Source organism: Anastrepha obliqua, chromosome 1 (assembly GCF_027943255.1).
Source record: "Anastrepha obliqua isolate idAnaObli1 chromosome 1, idAnaObli1_1.0, whole genome shotgun sequence".
NCBI classification, from domain to species: domain Eukaryota; kingdom Metazoa; phylum Arthropoda; class Insecta; order Diptera; family Tephritidae; genus Anastrepha; species Anastrepha obliqua.
Window position 1 is genome coordinate 30,934,492 of NC_072892.1, and position 17,835 is coordinate 30,952,326.

At 37.8% G+C, this 17,835-nt stretch overlaps 1 protein-coding gene across 1 annotated transcript in view; it reads left to right on the plus strand.

The window, feature by feature from the left end:
* Positions 1 to 17,138, plus strand: part of LOC129245612 (uncharacterized) — a 31,739-nt gene extending 14,601 nt beyond the window's left edge. The window contains exons 8-15 of the mRNA XM_054883925.1: positions 486 to 798; positions 5,788 to 6,731; positions 6,795 to 7,022; positions 9,415 to 9,642; positions 9,701 to 9,937; positions 10,015 to 10,233; positions 16,808 to 16,853; positions 16,889 to 17,138. Of these exons, the coding sequence (XP_054739900.1) occupies positions 486 to 798; positions 5,788 to 6,731; positions 6,795 to 7,022; positions 9,415 to 9,642; positions 9,701 to 9,937; positions 10,015 to 10,233; positions 16,808 to 16,827 (2,189 nt within the window). The 3' untranslated portion in view covers positions 16,828 to 16,853; positions 16,889 to 17,138. The remainder of the gene's footprint in view (positions 1 to 485; positions 799 to 5,787; positions 6,732 to 6,794; positions 7,023 to 9,414; positions 9,643 to 9,700; positions 9,938 to 10,014; positions 10,234 to 16,807; positions 16,854 to 16,888) is intronic.
* Positions 17,139 to 17,835: the final 697 nt, after the last annotated feature.

Here is a 17,835-nt window from a genome sequence, read left to right on the forward strand (position 1 = left end):
CTATTGGAGGTCTCATAACGGCATCAAAACAGCACTTTAGTGCTACTTGGGAAGTGTCAGACTGGTACTTCAACCATTTCACATACCTGCACCTCTTGAGATACAAAGAGCCAATTAAACTTTTTCACCCATATTTTTGTGAGAACTTTTTATTTCACTCAACTCTAGCGGTATTTAAAGAATTCGGTTGTAATTTCCCGACAATTGGCATCCCAGCGCAAATAAGGCAACGCGGTTTTCAGATTTGCACTACATCAGCTTAATCAGAACATCGTAGTTGAGCGGCGTACTAAGAAGTCATCATAAGTGCAAATTTCTTTTTTAAAATTAAAATAAATGCGACGACTTCAAATATTATTGCTTCTTAGCATCGCTCTGTGCCGATCTTTTATAAGTGGTGCGTAATGGTCGGGCTATCTGTGACCTGGCAAGGTTATCATTCAAATATTTTTCAATGTTGTTCTTTTTTTGCATGTACGAAATAGTGGTGTCTGCGACTAACTGCACCGTCGCGAATGGCGAGTGGAAGTGCCTGAATGGTGAATGCATCTCAATAAATGTGCTCTGCGATGGCATCAAGCACTGTCGCGATGGCTCCGATGAGACCAGAAAGTTTTGCAAAAATGCGTTATTATTTCGTTGTGATTACGGTGCGTGTATACCGTTGACACAGCTCTGTGATGGTGTAGTCGATTGTGCAGATTCGTCAGATGAGAATAGTGAGATGTGTCGCAAACGACGTGAGGAAGTACCGCGTGATGCAAGTGACGACAATACAAATCAACTTAATTGTGCAGGGTAAAAATATCCGTCTAAGTTTTGGTTGCATTTTGATGGTACCTTTTTTTGATAGCATCTTTGACATTAGTCGAGTGGACAGATGTAGAATTTTGCACGATAGAACAACGCGTTAAAATTAACGGTCTTCGAGATATTCAAATTAATTGATCTTCTTTTGCAATATAATTTGTGATTTTTTTGGTGAAAATAATCATCCGAATGAGTCGACAGTTCAAAGGTTGACGAAACATTTTCAAGAAACTGGTTCTGTCGAGCAGACCAAAACTGTACAGCGGACGAAAATGGAAATGAAAGAGCGTTTATCGTCAATGCACAACGCTATGGTTAACTGATCGACGATTTTTTGTGGCTTGAGCTTGCGGGAATAGACATAGGTCGATCTTTATCTGCAACAGAAGGGAGCCAAAAGTTGCACAACATAGGAAAATATTACACTATTGCGATCTAAGTTTGCCCGTCGATGAATTTCACGCAATGGTGAAATAAACTGACCTCCTAGATCATGCGATCTAATTCCACTAGACTAATTTATGTGGGGTTGTTTGAAAAGAAAAGTCTATGGGAATTAGTCAACAATGATTTCAGAGCCAAATTCGCTTAAGCGGTTATCGCGCCAATCTAGAAAACGAAGATTTCAGAGTTGTAACACAACATTCATTCATTCGAGATTGCTGAATTCAATGCGATAATGTGTGAGCGAGTACTTGAAAGTTTTTCTTGTTATATGACAGCCTGTAGACGTGCCCATGGCAGGCATTTCAATGACGTCATTTTTCAGAAATAATTTTTAAGCGCCGTATTTTGCATAAAAACAGTGAAACTTTAACTAATTTTACAACTCTTTTTTTATAACAACATCCAGGCGCGCCTTTTGAAAGACCCTTTATATACATATATACACATATGTATGTACATATTTACATGCGTGCAGATAAGGAAGTCGGAATGTTTCTCATTCATAAATATTTTTTCCGGTTTCTGTTCAAAAATCTCGCTTAGTGGTGTGAATTTATACAGAAACAGCATTTTTTTTTTTAATTTATTAATACTTAGAAGTAATTCATAAATTTTGATTATAATGCAGAGTAATAGCAAATATTTGAAGGCTTTACAGTAAAAAACAAAAAAATAATTTTATAAGTTTAGAATTTAGTTACTTACCAAAAATTGTAACATTTATACTTGCGTCGGTCTCACGATATAACTAATAATACAAAAAATATTCATAAAAATAAAAAATATAATAGTACACGCCCACTCGTCACCGTTGCCGAAAAGCGCAAATTCCGTGGGCTCGTAGTTTTTGAAGAAACATCAAATCATTGATTTGTCGGCACGGCAGACCAGCAAAGAATATTTGAAACTGCGCCGCGACTGAACTGTGAACTCAAACCCACATTTCAGATGTGTTGCGGGTTAGCTGTAGATGCTATAAGCGCAGCAAAGCAAAACCACACGGAAGTTAAAAAAACAAAAATGCTTTCTCAATACAGCAACAGCTGATTTTTTAATGCTTTTGGTGTTATGCTTTTAAAGTGAAAAAATTAATTGTGGAAAGCAAATATTTTAGGATTTAAGCACCTTAAAGTCTTGGTGGTGGTGCTGGTTATGGTGGTGTTGTCTGAGGGAAACAGCCTAGACTCAATTAGCACAAAAGATGCCAATTTGGAGCACCACTTGTAGAACCCCTAATTGTTATTAGTCGAACCATCTTGAATTGGCTATGAATCTGCTTATGTTGTCTATTTTCTTTTCTGCAATTTCTTTCAAGTTGACTATCGAGAATTAGCCTAGCATTCTATGCCGTAGAGCACCCAAATTTGCGCAATCATACTGATGTTAACAGACTGATTCCCTAGATTTGTGTTGCTTGCAGCTACTACATCTATTGTTGTACTGCCACCCCATCTTCGAGGCATAGTCTCTCAAAAGCCAGTGGCCGGTCATTGTTTTAAACTAAGATTTACTGTCAAGAATGAAGCCGAATTTTGTTGCACTATTCGTCAAGTGGCATTGTGGAATACCCAGATATTGGTGTGGATCCATCTTATCTTCTATGCATCCCCACACCATAACTTAAAGTTTGCCAAATTTCACTGTCGACCTAATATTTCGCCTTTCCAGTAATTTTGATATCTGCCTCCACACTATATTGGGTCAATCAGCTCTAAGCTCACTAGCAAGATTTCTTATTGTAGCCTGGGGGTTTACGGCTACTTCTCTCAACAAAAACGCGCTCAGTTATTTTCCGTGGTCTTCCACTTGCAGATTTTGTATGCAGCCTCTTTTTATTTTCTGCACGTTTTATTACATATATTATGAATACCTTGTCGGATTGAAAAAAAAAAAACATTTCTAATAACTGTTACACAATTTTTCCTATTGTTTTGTATTTCGTTAAATAAAAGCAAACGTTAAATATATTTATGTGATTTAAGTAAATCTCTCTATAATACCTATGTGGTGTTGAACATTAAAGCAAATCCCAGAATCTTCTGAAATGTATAAAATCTAGAAGGAGTAGTGCCAGTATTCCCACTGGTATCTTTTTAAACAGTGAAGCGACAAATTTATTTGCTGAGTTTTTTAAATCTAATTTTGTTGATGAAGAACTTCACCTTCCGTGCGACTTTTCTTCTGACTTAGAGCGCGCCTTGAACTTTAGAGCTCCTTGCCTTTCACCTGGGGATATTAGTAATGCTTTACTTAAATAGAAATCCTCCTCTCAAACTGATGCTTTCAGCAGTTTTGAAAAAAAATTGTCTGACCTTGGTCTATCCCCTGAAAATTATATTCAACAAATCGTAATTGACGCATGGAAGCTCTCTTTTCTCTATCGACTATTTCCAAAATTTTTGAGCACGCGGTCAATGCAAAACTGAGCTTTGCGGTTAAATCTTTAATTTGCCCAATTCAGCATGGGTTTGTTCCCAACAGCTCCACAATATCTAATCTGGGTGTTTTTAGTGACTGTATTTACACTGACTTTTCGAAAGCCTTTGACAAAGTTTCTCATAGAATCTTAACTAAAATATTAGCTTTTTTTGGCTTGAACTTTGCTTTTCTGCAATGGACAAGCTTTTATTTGAGCAAAATACGTTGTGTTGTAACAATTGATGGAATTTCATACACTAACTTTGTTGCCACCTCTGGTGTTCCGCAAGGAAGTATCTTGGGGCTGCTCTTATTTGCGTTATTTATTAAGGACATCAAAAGTTGTTTCTCATTTGCTAAATTTTTGCTTTATGCTGATGACCTAAAGATATTCTCAGCGCTCAAGACTCAAGAGGATGCCATTAAACTTCAAGCCGATATGGATAGGCTTTACTTGTGGTGCCTGAATTCAGGTATTTCGCTGAAATTATCCAAGTGCTTTCAAATATCTTACTCGAAAACATCTAACATTGTGCGTACTAAGTACAGAATCTCGACTTGTGTCCAGCAGTGTGTTAGAGAGAGTTTAAGGACCTTGGCGTTATCTTTAATAACGAATGTTCTTTTAATAACCATATAAAATATATTACTTCAAAATCTTTCGCGATGTTGGGCTTCGTCAGACGGAACACCACTGAGTTCTCTGGTCCCTATACCATCAAGTTACTTTATACATCATTTGTTAGGTCTCATTTATGGTAGGATATGCCATTTTTATTTGGAGACCAAGCAGTCAGCAAGCTATCAATAGAATCGAGCTTATTGCACACATTATTCTCAAATATGCCCTTCGGGCTCTGAATTTTATTGATCCCATGCCATCATATTGTGCTCGTCTCATCCTTATAAGTCTCAAGGTTTTAGAAATTCGAAGGTCTATACAGCGTCTGCCTTTTACACATAATACCATATTATTACTGGAGTTATTGGTTGTCACTATTTGTTGGAAAGGATTCGATTTAATGTTCCCCAGCGATCTCTTAGCAACCTCTACCCTTTTTATGGTAATTACGTGTAATTTATTAGTAGTTTAATCTAAGGGGCCGCCGTAGCCGAATGGGTTGCTGCGTGAATACCATTCGGAATTCACAGAGAGAGCGTTGGTTCGAATCTCGGTGAACAACCAAAATGAAGAAAAAAAGTTTTCTAATAGCGGTCGCCCCTCGGCAGACAATGGTAAGCCTCTGAGTGTATTTCTGACATGAAAAAGCTCCTCATAAAAATATCTGCCGTTCGGAGTCGGCTTGAAACTGTAGGTCCCTCCATTTGTGGAACAACATCAAGACGCACACCACAAATAGGAGGAGGAGCTCGGCCAAACACCTAAAAGGGTGTACGCGCCAATTATATACATATATATAATTCGAAGCTAATTTTGCATCATAGCCTCTAAGGATTGCAATTCATAGACTTAAATAAATAAATAAATCGACAAAAGGCACGTCAGAAATAGGAGGAGGAGCCTGGCCAAACACCTAACAGAACTAGGTATGTGCCAATTACTTATTTTTTTATTATTTTATTTTCTAATTATAATAGACCGACAGAGTAACTTCAAACATTTGCCATCCATTTTCCAGGCATTTTTGCGTTCTTTATTAACTGCTTACGATTTGAAATTTTGATCAAGAAATCTCACTTTGCATCATTTTATGACTGATTGATGATTTATGCGTGTGTTTCAACTCAGTGAGATAACGGTATATCAAATCATATACGCAAACGAAGCCGACGATAGATATTTAAAAACACTTCTTTAACTGCTGAGAGAAGCATTTGTTTTGTTTTTGTTTGCTTTGGTAGATTTAAAAATTTTACTGCTACGTAGTAAGTTAATGAAATAAGTTTGAAAAGCTCTCCGAATTCAATAAGTTGGCTTTAGTTAAGGAATTACAAATGATTTAAATATTTTAGTATTTCGAAAGATTTTATTGACAAACCGTAGGCGAAATTTTTTTGCTTTCTTGGGCGAAGTGGTTAAAACTAGGACGTGACATAAATCTCAGATAATGCCAGATACTTAAATATTAATTTGTCATTTATCGCTTGCAGTTGGGGCCAAATGAAATGCAATGGCATACGCGATTGTGACGATGGCAGCGATGAAACCGCTCGGTTATGCAAAGCGATGACCTGCACGGAAAAACAATTTAAATGTGATTATGGAGCATGCGTACCGCTGAATGCTGTTTGTAATGGAAAAGTGGAGTGTTGGGATGAAACCGATGAAAACCCAGAGTTGTGTGAAACAAATAGAGTTACTGCAGGAGCGGTCACAACAACATTAAGACCGCCGACAATTCCTAATGCTAAAAATGCTAAACCTATAACAACTACAATTGAAAATTTCACCAACGGTTTGTATAATGTACAGCAAAAAGTACAGAAAGTTTACGAAAACTCAACTAATACAAACAACATCTCGAAACACATAGTCGAGAATACCCAGGAAGCCAAAGTAGGAATCAATAGGCCGAATATCCCACTACACCTTAATACAACAGCTGTTGAAACAGAAGCACGTCTAAGTCTAGATACCGAAGAAATATCTCAGGGCGTAAGTAATACTAGACGTGTACCGGGAATAGCGGGAAATGAAATAGCGGGTCCCAAAAGCAACACATCTGAACCTATATATACGACTACGGACGTAAGCATTCCACTATCGCAAACGCATCAAACACGGATTACTAATACAACAAATTACAATGGTAATCCAGCTAAGCGTCCAACACATCTCGATAAAGAGGTCTCTTACACATCAAAATCCGGGCCATCAACGCCACCAAAATTCGCCACCGTATCTACCACCTTACAAACTACACCGCTCACTACAACTTTGCTCAGACCTGTTGCAGCCGCCAAAAGTAAGTGTAATTTTGGCGAATGCGCTTTTCCGCTAATTTGTGAAATTTCGAACCCCAACTCGACACATTTAAGTAACACCAATCGGCGCATATCTGCTGAAGAAGGTTCCCATATAACATTTAGTTGCGGTGAGGTCTTGGATGAATGTTTTACCCAGCGTATTTCTAATCTTAGTATTCTTCTTCCAATAGCGATTGCTTGTGAAGTGGACTTTTTAGCTCAATGCACATCACAATTCGCATGTTTATATAAAAGACCAAATTCGAACTCACAAATTTCCATAACACCGAATTTTACGGAGAGTAAAGTGGAGAAACTCACTCAAATTGGTTTTAAATGCAGAGAAGGCTATGAGTTGGAAGGTTTCAGAAGCAGAATATGTACGGAGAGTGGCTGGGCACAGCCCTTGCCCCAATGCAGTAAGTTTAGTGTGGAAGAAAACTTTTCTTTGGAAAAAAAATCCCAAAAAAAAGCACAAGAAACGCGCCCAGAAGTGGAAATATTATACTTGCGAATCTATTCTTTTTTAATAATTACTCTAACATGACTAAACAAAATCCATCATTCATAGCCTTTTCCTTTTAACGAGGTTGTTTTCGTACAGATATGTGCGTTCTCTTCTCAGCTGCCTGATGGACATGGCACTCGGAGAAGTGATGCTGCGGAACTGTATAACTAAAGGAACATTCAGCAGAGACGCATTGCTGCCTCAATACCTCTTTGGCGCAGATACTGTGACGTTTTTCTATAGCAAAACGTCTCTTTATACAAGCGGCAGCGGTAGCCGTATGAGTTCGTGCGTGACTACCATTCCGATGTACGTTTACAATCGCAAGCCTCCGAGTGTATTTCTGCCATAGAAAATGTCTTCACAAAAAATCATTTGCCGTTCGGAGTCGGCTTTAAACTGTAGGTCCTTGTGGAACAACTTCAAGGCGCACACCACAAATAGGAGGAGGAGCTACAGCAACTAAGCTACAGAAAATGAATTCCTTGGAATTTCCTTTATTAGATTAGATTCGACCAATTAGCTAAAGTGACCTCATATAGACGGAATATATTCGTAATGTTGCCAGAAAATATATTTCCGTCCCTTGAAATTGTAAAGTTCTCCATCAAAAGTAAGATTTAATAACAACAAACTTTCCCTTTGCTCTGTTGGTTGTGGTTTTTTAGTTGCCGCTCTCTATCAGGGTATTCCACTTGAATGCTGTGCGTTGCCAACCAGCTATGTCCTGTCAGTAGTCTTGGCAGAAGCCTAAGGTTTACTGCTTTAAGAGGTGATAAAAATCGCAGCTAGCGTACAGGCGTACGAGGGAATGGCTGCTCAGACAGATAGATATGTATATTTTTATCTAGTGATGACCTTCATCAAAAAGTTCCCGGAATGTAAAGAATTCAGAAATTTCAAAACGCAAGTTTCTTCCGCAAAGGTGATATTACTGCCTTCAAAGTATTCCCCATCAACTGCAACGCACCTATGCCAGTGTTTGATGCAGCTCTCGAAACATTTCTGCAACTCTATTTGCGGTATAGCCAACAGAGCTGTCTTCGATTTTTCCATTACTTCGTTTTGGCTCTTAAAACGCGTTCCCCGCAGTGGTTTCTTGATTCGATCAAATATAAAAACCTTATCAGGTGAATTCGATGGCTGTTGGATGGTATTTGTTTCGGTGTTTATCAAAAAATCACGGGTAATGAAAGTCTGTGCGGCGGTGCGTTATCACGAGGTGCAAAATTCAGGAATTGTTTCCCACAAACTCTTTCTTTCTTGGCGAATTGCGTCACATTAACATCTCATAACGCCCAAATTATGACGCTTATTATCTGACCTTTTGACAGAAATTTGTGGTGTCCAGTACCGTTGTAATCTATAAAATTCGTAAGCATTGCTTTCTTTTTTTGACTGAAAACAACGTTGTTTTTTTTTGTCTCGGTTCATCCGTTTATTCAAAGCTTTAGTGGAGAGCTCGTCCGATATCTTTATTGCATTTCATATTCATAAACCCACGTCTTGTCTCCAATTAAGATGCGTTGAATTATCGTTGGGCCGTAATCAACCTTGAAAATCATGCCTTTGGCGATATCGCCGCTGCCTCTTTTTTGCATGGAATTCAAGTCTACGTCTAGTCAAGTGAAATTTAATACTTTGAGATTAACTTTGCAGCAACTCAAATCATGAACTACAATGTCCTGAACGGATTCATAAGCAATGTTCAAGTCATCTACCAGCTCTGTGATGGTTAATTTGCGATTATTGATCAATTTTTCTTTCACTTTATTCATGTTTTTTCAGTTCAATTTTGCGATGTCGACGGCCTGCCACTACGTCCGCCTCCTCGATAGACTCATTAACTTTTATGAAGCGTTCATGCCCCTCATTACCGAAATAGTTTCCCAACAACTCTAAGGTTTTCGCACAATTGAATCCATTTTTAATGCACAATTTAATACGTTGTCTGGCCTGTGGCTGCACGATAGTTCGATATACCGATCAATAGTTTTTTCTGTGTAGCATACAAACATATGTAAAGGTAATAAAGATTACCAAATAGTCGCGCGTGATCTGCCGAAAAACCCCAATTGGGGAAAGTTCCTCCAATGTGATCACCATTTTGTTGTAAAATATGGGTGATTTTCAGTTGTTCAACTCTTAGTGCGAACTCAAAAATGATAAAAATCCAAAATCGGATTAATTTTGTCTGAAAGAGATTGTTTTTTGCTTACCACGTGCAGCACCTTTTGGTATTAGAAAAGCGACAGTTTGACAGATATGGCTTTAAGAAATAAAAGTAAAAAAATCATTTTCAGTTAAATATTGCCATTTGAACGCCTTGGAAAGGTGCAAGGGAGCGCTCAGCTGTGTAGTTTATAATTCAAACACGAGATCCTACATGGAATCTGGGGAATATTATTGGAATGAACTTTTGAGGAAAGATTCTCATGTCGAATTCAATTGCAGTCATGGCTATAAACTGGAAGGCGAATATCGTTCAACATGCACCGGGACTGGCTGGGACAATATTACGCCTAAATGCGGTATATTAACCTTTAATTACAATTTTTCGCATATTTTTTATCACAATTTTCCTGTCAGTGAAATCATGTCGAGGAAACCTTTTACCCAAATGTGGTCATCCGCTTGTTTGTAAATCCTACGATTCAAAAACGAAATCGTATAAAGAAATAACTACTACATCAAGTACGCTTTATGCGCAAAAAAGTGAAATTATATTCAGTTGCATCAACGGTTATCAGTTGGAAGGTGCATATCGCACAGTTTGTAAATCGTTTCGTTGGAGTCATGAGGGGGATATTGTCTGGCCGAAATGCAGTGAGTTTTTTCTTTTTCATTTAACCAAATTATACTACTCTTTGTTTTCTCACTCCCCCACATTCACTTTTCCACAGTTCGAGCTTGCAGTCTAGATTATGTTTTAAGCCATAAGAATTCAATGAATTGTTTTTATTATGGATATTCTCAGTCGAAATGGTTGGATGTCCACCATTATTTCAATCGTAGCTGGATGCCGGAAGACTCCTATATATACTGTCGTTGTAAAAATGGCAGCCAGGAGAGATATTTAAGCTGTACTGGATTTGGTTGGAATTATGATTTTCCTAAATGCGGTAAGTTTCCAATTACTTTCAATTAATTAAATTCGGTTTTTTATATATAATTATATTCCATTTTAATATGTTTTATTTTGTTTCATTATTTTGCTTTCATATTTTCATATTTTGCTTTATTTTATTTTAATTCTATTTATTATAGGTATTTTTATTTTTCATTACTTTGTTTTATTTTATTCCATTTCATTTTGTTTTACTCTATATTTATCTTTTTTATATTACTTTTCTTAATTTTTTAAGTTATTTTGCTTTATTTTGTTTCATTTCATTGTATTGGATCTTAATTTTTTATAACAATTTTCCTTATTTTATTTTATTTAGTTTTGATTCACTTTATTTTGTTCTCTAAAACATTTTTTAAATATTACTTTTCTTTATTTAATTTTATTTGTTTGATTTATTTTATCTTCTGCTCAAATATGAACGAGACGATATCAATAAAACGGTCCGCGGATGACATATGGCAAAAATAAATTTTTTGTTTTTTGGTAGGACTGTTATAAGCTTACATGGCAAATTTCAGCGTGATATGTCACATAGTTTGTTTTCTGTGCTACTGTAAACAAGTCAAGCTCGAGTGTTTTCTTCGAATTCAACGATGGAAATTCAAGTTGAACATCGAATTTGTTTGAAATTTTGTTATTCCAACAAAATTTCGGCTTCAGACGCCTTAAAAATGTTGCAGACAACCTATGGGGACTCTGCTCTATCGCGTGCACGTGTTTTCCAGTGGTACAAATCGTTCAAAGAGGGCCGTACATCGGTTGAAAACTTGCCTCATGAACGTCGTCCGATGTTGCTGGACGAAAACATCGGAAAAGTAAAGGAAATTGTACTTGAAAATCGCACAAATCGCAAAATCGGTTAACGCTGAATATTATTTAGACGTTTTAAAGCGTTTGCGCGAGAACATCCGTCTTAAAAGGAAGGAATTGTGGGACAACAAGTCATGGTTCTTGCATCACGATAATGCACCAGCTCACACATCACGTCTTGTTCGCGATTATTTGAACAAAAATAATGTTAATATCGTTCCGCAAGCACCGTATTCGCCTGATATGGCTCCATGTGACTTTTTCCTGTTTCCCAAGCTCAATTGCCGCTCCGTGGAAAACATTTTGAGACAATTGAAGTCATAAAAGAGAATTCGAAGAACACACTCGAGCTTGACTTGTTTACAGTAGCACAGAAAACAAACTATGTGACATATCACGCTGAAATTTGCCATGTAAGCTTATATACCGTCTCGTTCATATTTGAGTAGAAGTTATTTTATTTGTGCTTTTAATGCCATTTTTATTTATTTACCTTTATTTAATTTAATTTTTTTCTCGATTCAGATTTTTTTTATATTACCTTTCCTTATTTCATTTTATTTTATTTTTTTCCAACATTATTTTATTTAATTATATTTTATTTTGTTTTAGTTTTTTACTTTGTTTTGCTCTACGTCGATTTTTTTTTTATATTATATTATTTTACTCTATTTTTATTTTTCCACTTTAATTAGCTATTTTTGTACAATAATTTAATTTTTTTATTTCATTTTATTCTATTTTGATGTTTTTTTATAATTTTTATTCTATTCTTCTATTCTATTTTTATTTTTTATCTAATCTTGTTTATTATATTTTAATTTAGTCTTTTTTTATTATTTTTATTTTATTTTCTCTCAACTTTATTTTTTTAATTATATTTTATTTTCTTAAATGATTTTACTTTGTTTTATTATATTTTGATTTTGACGTGTCAACGTCTTATAATTCGATGGAGCCGGCTGCACGCACCAAAAAATGTGGCGTTACCTTACTCATGCGGCATTACCTTGCTCTGAGGCTTGCATTGCAAGCGAGAGCGCGGAACGAACGACAAAGAGGCACAATCGACCCACGCGTTCGGCAACGTTCGACATCTGGCTCTCACCTACTTGAGTAAGCGATGAGTCCGGACAGCTGCTATACAATAATACATGACTAATTGAAAGCCTATGGGAAACTACATACACACATACATATGCCTGTATGCACATATGTACGTATGTGTGTAACGAACTTTGTTCCAAGAGCTAAATGAGTGTGCGCTTTTACTCACTTAAAAATGTATAAACAAATTAACAACAAACATGCGAACTATCGCTTTTATATGCAATAAATGACCAGCAAAGAGATTAAGAGAGCAACAATGCATCTTTCCATTCATTGACTGGCACATTTCAAATTTTATAGTATTCAGTAGTTGAACGCGAAACGGCAACAGGTTAGGAAGTGAGCAAAGTTTTATTAAAAGAAACAGAGAGCATAACTGAATTTGATGCACACAACTCTTTTTACAACAAATTACAATTAAATTTGCAAAAATAATTAAGTAATTGAACAACAAAATGTATTATTATAAAATAATAAAATCAAAAATTAATTTTTAACAGTCGAGCAGAAATTGAAACAATAAATTTTATTCAAGTATTTTGTAAATTTAAAATGATTTTCTGAACGAAGAATTTTATGAAAAATTGTTCTAAATTGTTTCGAACGACGACTCATTTTACAGAACAGCTATGTACATTGTCAAAAAAAGATTGACATAATTGTATTTATGCGTACAAATAAAAGTAACTTGATCAATTTTATTGCGATTCCATTTACCTCCTTCTCTATACCCATACAAAATGTCTATCAAACAAATAAAAATAAAATTTTCTTTTGAAAAATGCAACCATTGCATCAGTATTTTCTTATGACGTTGTCACGTTCAACTATCTTCAGTAAACCAACTTTATAGGCAACCTCTTTTTTTTTAATTAGTTTAATCTTCTTTTATTTTTTCAACTTTATTTTATTTCATGTTTTTTTGTGTTTTTTTTATTATACTTTGATTCTTTTATATAATTTTTCGTTATTTTAATTTATTCTATCTTTATTTTTATATCTCTTCTTCTTAATTGGCGCGATAACCGCTTACGCGATTTTGGCCGAGTTTAACAAAGCGCGCCAGTCGTTTCTTTCTCGTGCTAACCGGCGCCAGTTGGACACACCAAGTGAAGCCAAGTCCTTCTCCACCTGATCTTTCCAACGCAGAGGAGGCCTTCCTCTTCCTCTGCTACCACCAGCTGGTACCGCATCGAATACTTTCAAAGCCGGAGCGTGTGTATCCATTCGGACGACATGACCCAGCCAACGAAGCCGCTGGATCTTTATTCGCTGCGCTATGTCTATGTCGCCGTAAAGCTCATACAGCTCATCGTTCCATCGCCTGCGATATTCGCCGTTGCCAACGTGCAAAAGTCCAAAAATCTTACGCAGAATCTTTCTCTCGAACACTCCAAGCGTCGCTTCATCGGATGTTGTCATCGTCCAAGCTTCTGCGCCATACGTTAGGACGGGCATGATGAGAGTCTTTTAGAGTGTTAGTTTTGTTCGTCGAGAGAGGACTTTACTGCTCAGTTGCCTACTTAGTCCAAAGTAGCACTTGCTGGCAAGAGAGATTCTACGTTGGATTTCAAGGCTGACATTGTTATCGGTGTTAATGCTGGTTCCTAAATAAACGAAGTCTTTTACAACCTCGAAATTATAACTGCCTACAGTGACGTGGGTGCCGATACGCGAGTGCGCCGACTGTTTGTTTGAAGACAGGAGGTACTTCGTTTTGTCCTCGTTCACCACCAAACCCATTCGCTTTGCCTCTTTATCCAGTTTGTGCCTGAGCGATTAAGTTCTGCGTCTCTTACGATGCTCTCCAACATCAGGTTAAGGAAGTCACACGACAGCGAGTCACCCTGTCTGAAACCTCGTTTGGTATCAAACGGCTCGGAGAGGTCCTTCCCAATTCTGACGGCGCTGCTGGTGTTGAGCAACGTCATCTTACATAGCCGTATTAGTTTTGCGGGGATACCAAATTCAGACATAGCGGCATACAGGTAACTCCTTTCCGTACTGTCGAATGCAGCTTTGAAGTCGACGAAAAGATGGTGTGTGTCGATTCTCCTTTCATGGGTCTTTTCCAAGATTTGGCGTATGTGAATATTTGGTCTATGGTAGACTTTCCAGGTCTGAAGCCACACTGATAAGGTCCAATCAGTTGGTTGACGGTGGGCTTCAGCCTTTCACACAATACGCTCACTAGAACCTTATAGGCGATATTTAGAAGACTAATCCCGCGGTAATTGGCACAAATTGCAGGATCGCCCTTCTTATGGATTGGGCATAGCACACTTAAATTCCAATCGGCAGGTATGCTTTCATCCGACCATATTTTGCATAGGAGCTGATGCATGCACCTTACCAGCTCCTCGCCGCCATGTTTGAATAGCTCAGCCGGCAGTCCGTCGGCGCCGGCGGCTTTGTTGTTCTTTAGCCGTGATATTGCTATTCTCACCTCGTCATGGTCGGGTAACGGAATGATAATTCCGTCGTCAGCGATTGGGGTATCGGGATCTTCACATTCTCTATGACATGCGCAGCTGTCACTGCAGCTGTCGAGAAGTGTTCCCTCCATAATTTAAGATTGCTCTGTACGTCAGTCACCAGATCGCCGTCTTTGTTCTTACAGGAAAACGCCCCGGTCTTAAAACCTTCTGTAAGCCGCCGAACTTTCTGGTAGAATTTTCGGGCGTTGTTCCTATTGGCCAGCATCTCAAGCTCCTCGCACTCACGTATTTCGGCCTCTCGTTTCTTCTGTCGAATAATACGTCTCCCTTCCTTTTTCAGCTCTCTGTAGCGATCCCACATGGCTCGCGTTGCGCCCGATCGCAGCGTGGCTCTATAGGCGGCCTCTTTTCTTTCGGCGGCAGCATGACATTCCTCGTCGTACCAATTGTTTTTTCGGGCTCGCCGGAATCCGATTTCTTCTTCGGCGGCGGTACGTAGGGAACGAGAAATGTTGCTCCATTGCTCATGCATGCCGGTGTGTTGGGCAGTGCTCTCCGAGAGCAGGAGTGAGAGTCGAGTGGCGAATCTTCTGGCTGTCTGTTGTGATTGCAGCTTTTCGATTTCGAACATTCTTTGCGTAGGTAGATGTACGTTTTTTGCTGCACAGAGGCGTGTGCGCAGTTTGGCTGCAACAAGGTAATGATCCGAGTCGATGTTGGGTCCTCGGATCGTAAATACATCTAATACACTAGAAGCGTGTCTTCCATCTATCACAACATGATCGATCTGGTTTCGCGTTTTTCGATCAGGAGACAGCCAGGTAGCTTGGTGTATCTTTTTATGCTGGAATCTGGTGCTGCAGACTACCATGTTTCGGGCCCCGGCGAAGTCGATCAGCCTCTGTCCGTTACCGGATGTTTCGTTGTGTAGGCTGAATTTTCCGACTGTGGGACCAAAAATTCCCTCCTTGCCCACCCTGGCGTTGAAGTCGCCAAGCACGATTTTTATGTCGTGGCGGGGGCAGCGCTCATAGAAACGTTCCAAGCGCTCATAGAAAGAATCATTGGTCGCATCGTCCTTCTCTTCCGTCGGGGCGTGGGCGCAAATTAGCGAGATGTTAAAAAATCGCGCTTTGATGCGGATTATTGCGAGACGCTCGTCCACCGGAGTGAACGACAGTACTTGGCGACGAAGTCTCTCTCCCACAACAAATCCGACACCGAATTTGCGCTCCTTTACATGGCAGCTGTAGTAGACGTCGCAAGGTCCTATGTTTTTCTTACCTTGCCCCGTCCATCGCATCTCTTGGATGGCAGTGATGTCAGCCTTTACTCTCACGAGGACATCAACCAGCCGGGCAGAGGCACCTTCCCCATTAAGGGACCGGACATTCCAGGTGCATGCCCTCAAATCGTATTCCTTATTTCGTTTGCAGGGGTCGTCATCAGTGTTGGAAGTTCTCATCCGAGGCTTTGTTTCTGTTTTCCATGGGGGGGGGGCGGGGCTTTTTAAGTGGTGGGTCCCGAACCCAGCGCACAACCAGCTATGCTGGGATGCTTCGCCTTCTCACGTTAGCTCACTCCCGAACGGGTGTTCGGAAGCTAACCAGAGGATACGTGGGCTAATCCCGGACGTTGTGAGCTGCTTGAACCATATGTAGAAGAATCGTCCTGGCCACTCCCAAGTGAATGGCGATCAGTAACTTTCCCCACTTGCGTGGACTTCTACACATGGAACCATCCATCCTTTATTTTTATATAGTTTTTTATTTTATTTGGTTTTGTTCTGTTTCTGTTTTATTTATTTTCGACTTTATTTTATTTCACCATAATTTACTTTATTTTCTTAATTTGTTTAATTCCATTTTTCCTTTATTATGTTCCCTTATATTTTGTTTTTTTAGTTTATTTTATTTTAATTCTTTACTTAATTTTTTTTTTTTTGCTTTTAATTTTTATTTATTTTGTTTATTCCTATTTTTATTTTATTTTTTTTTTTTTCAACTATAACTTATTTCATTATAATTTAATTTTTTTTTTCTTGCTTTGTTTTATTCTATTTACTACTTTTTAAAATTATTTTTATTTTATTTTATTTTATTTTATTTTATTTTATTTCGTTTCATTTTACTTTATTTTATTTTATTATATTTTATTTTACCAAACGTACGTACCAGTAATTAATTGCTTATTTAATTTCTCTTTCAGTTGAACAAAGAAGGCCGTGATTTGTTATAAGGTGGTAACCTGAAGATGTATGAAAAATGTGTGTGTATATCATTGCGCGATTGATAATGAAGCAATAAAATAAGTTAACTACATTGTTTTCACTACAAAGTAGAACCGATCAGCCAATATAATGGAGCGTACGTCTATCTATTGGTTAACTAACAATTATACATATATCATATTCTACTATGGACCAGATGGATCAAACGGAAGTGTGCAATTTTTAAGAAAACATTTCCAAATAAAAAATACATATATTTAAATTATGTAGAAGAAATTAAATGCTTACTTGAAAGTTCTTTGAAATTTAGTTATACTTAAATTTAATTCTATTGCGACGTTTCGAGAGCGCACCGAAGCTGAAGTGATCCTCTAATAATCCCATAAATCGGGTGAGTGAGAATATCCCTTGAGAGAGCTGGAAGCTCAATTCATTTCGCACCCACTTTTCCTGATCTGACCGTATATTGCTATTGAAAGTAAAATTGCATTCACTACTTAATTGTGAACAGGCGTATTTCTTTTGTTGTTTTTGTATTTCGTGTGTCACTACCGAAAAGGATACTTTCCCACGCTTTGCAAATTAATTGTGCAAGTTAACACAGCGATACTGGCATAATGTCGACAAACATGCATGTGTGTGATACATACAGTAGCGTGCAATAGTGAGCACATGTTGGGCGATTTAACTTTAAAGTCTCTGAAAAAATCTAAATGCACAACTTAATGAAACAAAACTTTCAGCATTTATTCGTTGCTTAATTCTTAAAATAACGGCTTAAAACAAAACAAAAAATACAAATGTAGGAATGAGAAGGATGCAATAATATAAAAAAGTACGTATTTACTCAGTTTTGCACGTCTGGCACTCATGGCTAAAAACTAATAAATTTTAATAGTTAATCCATAGGCCTTTAATGTTTGTTAGACTTTTAATGCGTTTGGGCATACTTTCGACAAGATTCTCGACAAATGTGCGCGGAATTTGGTTCCACTCCTGCTGTACC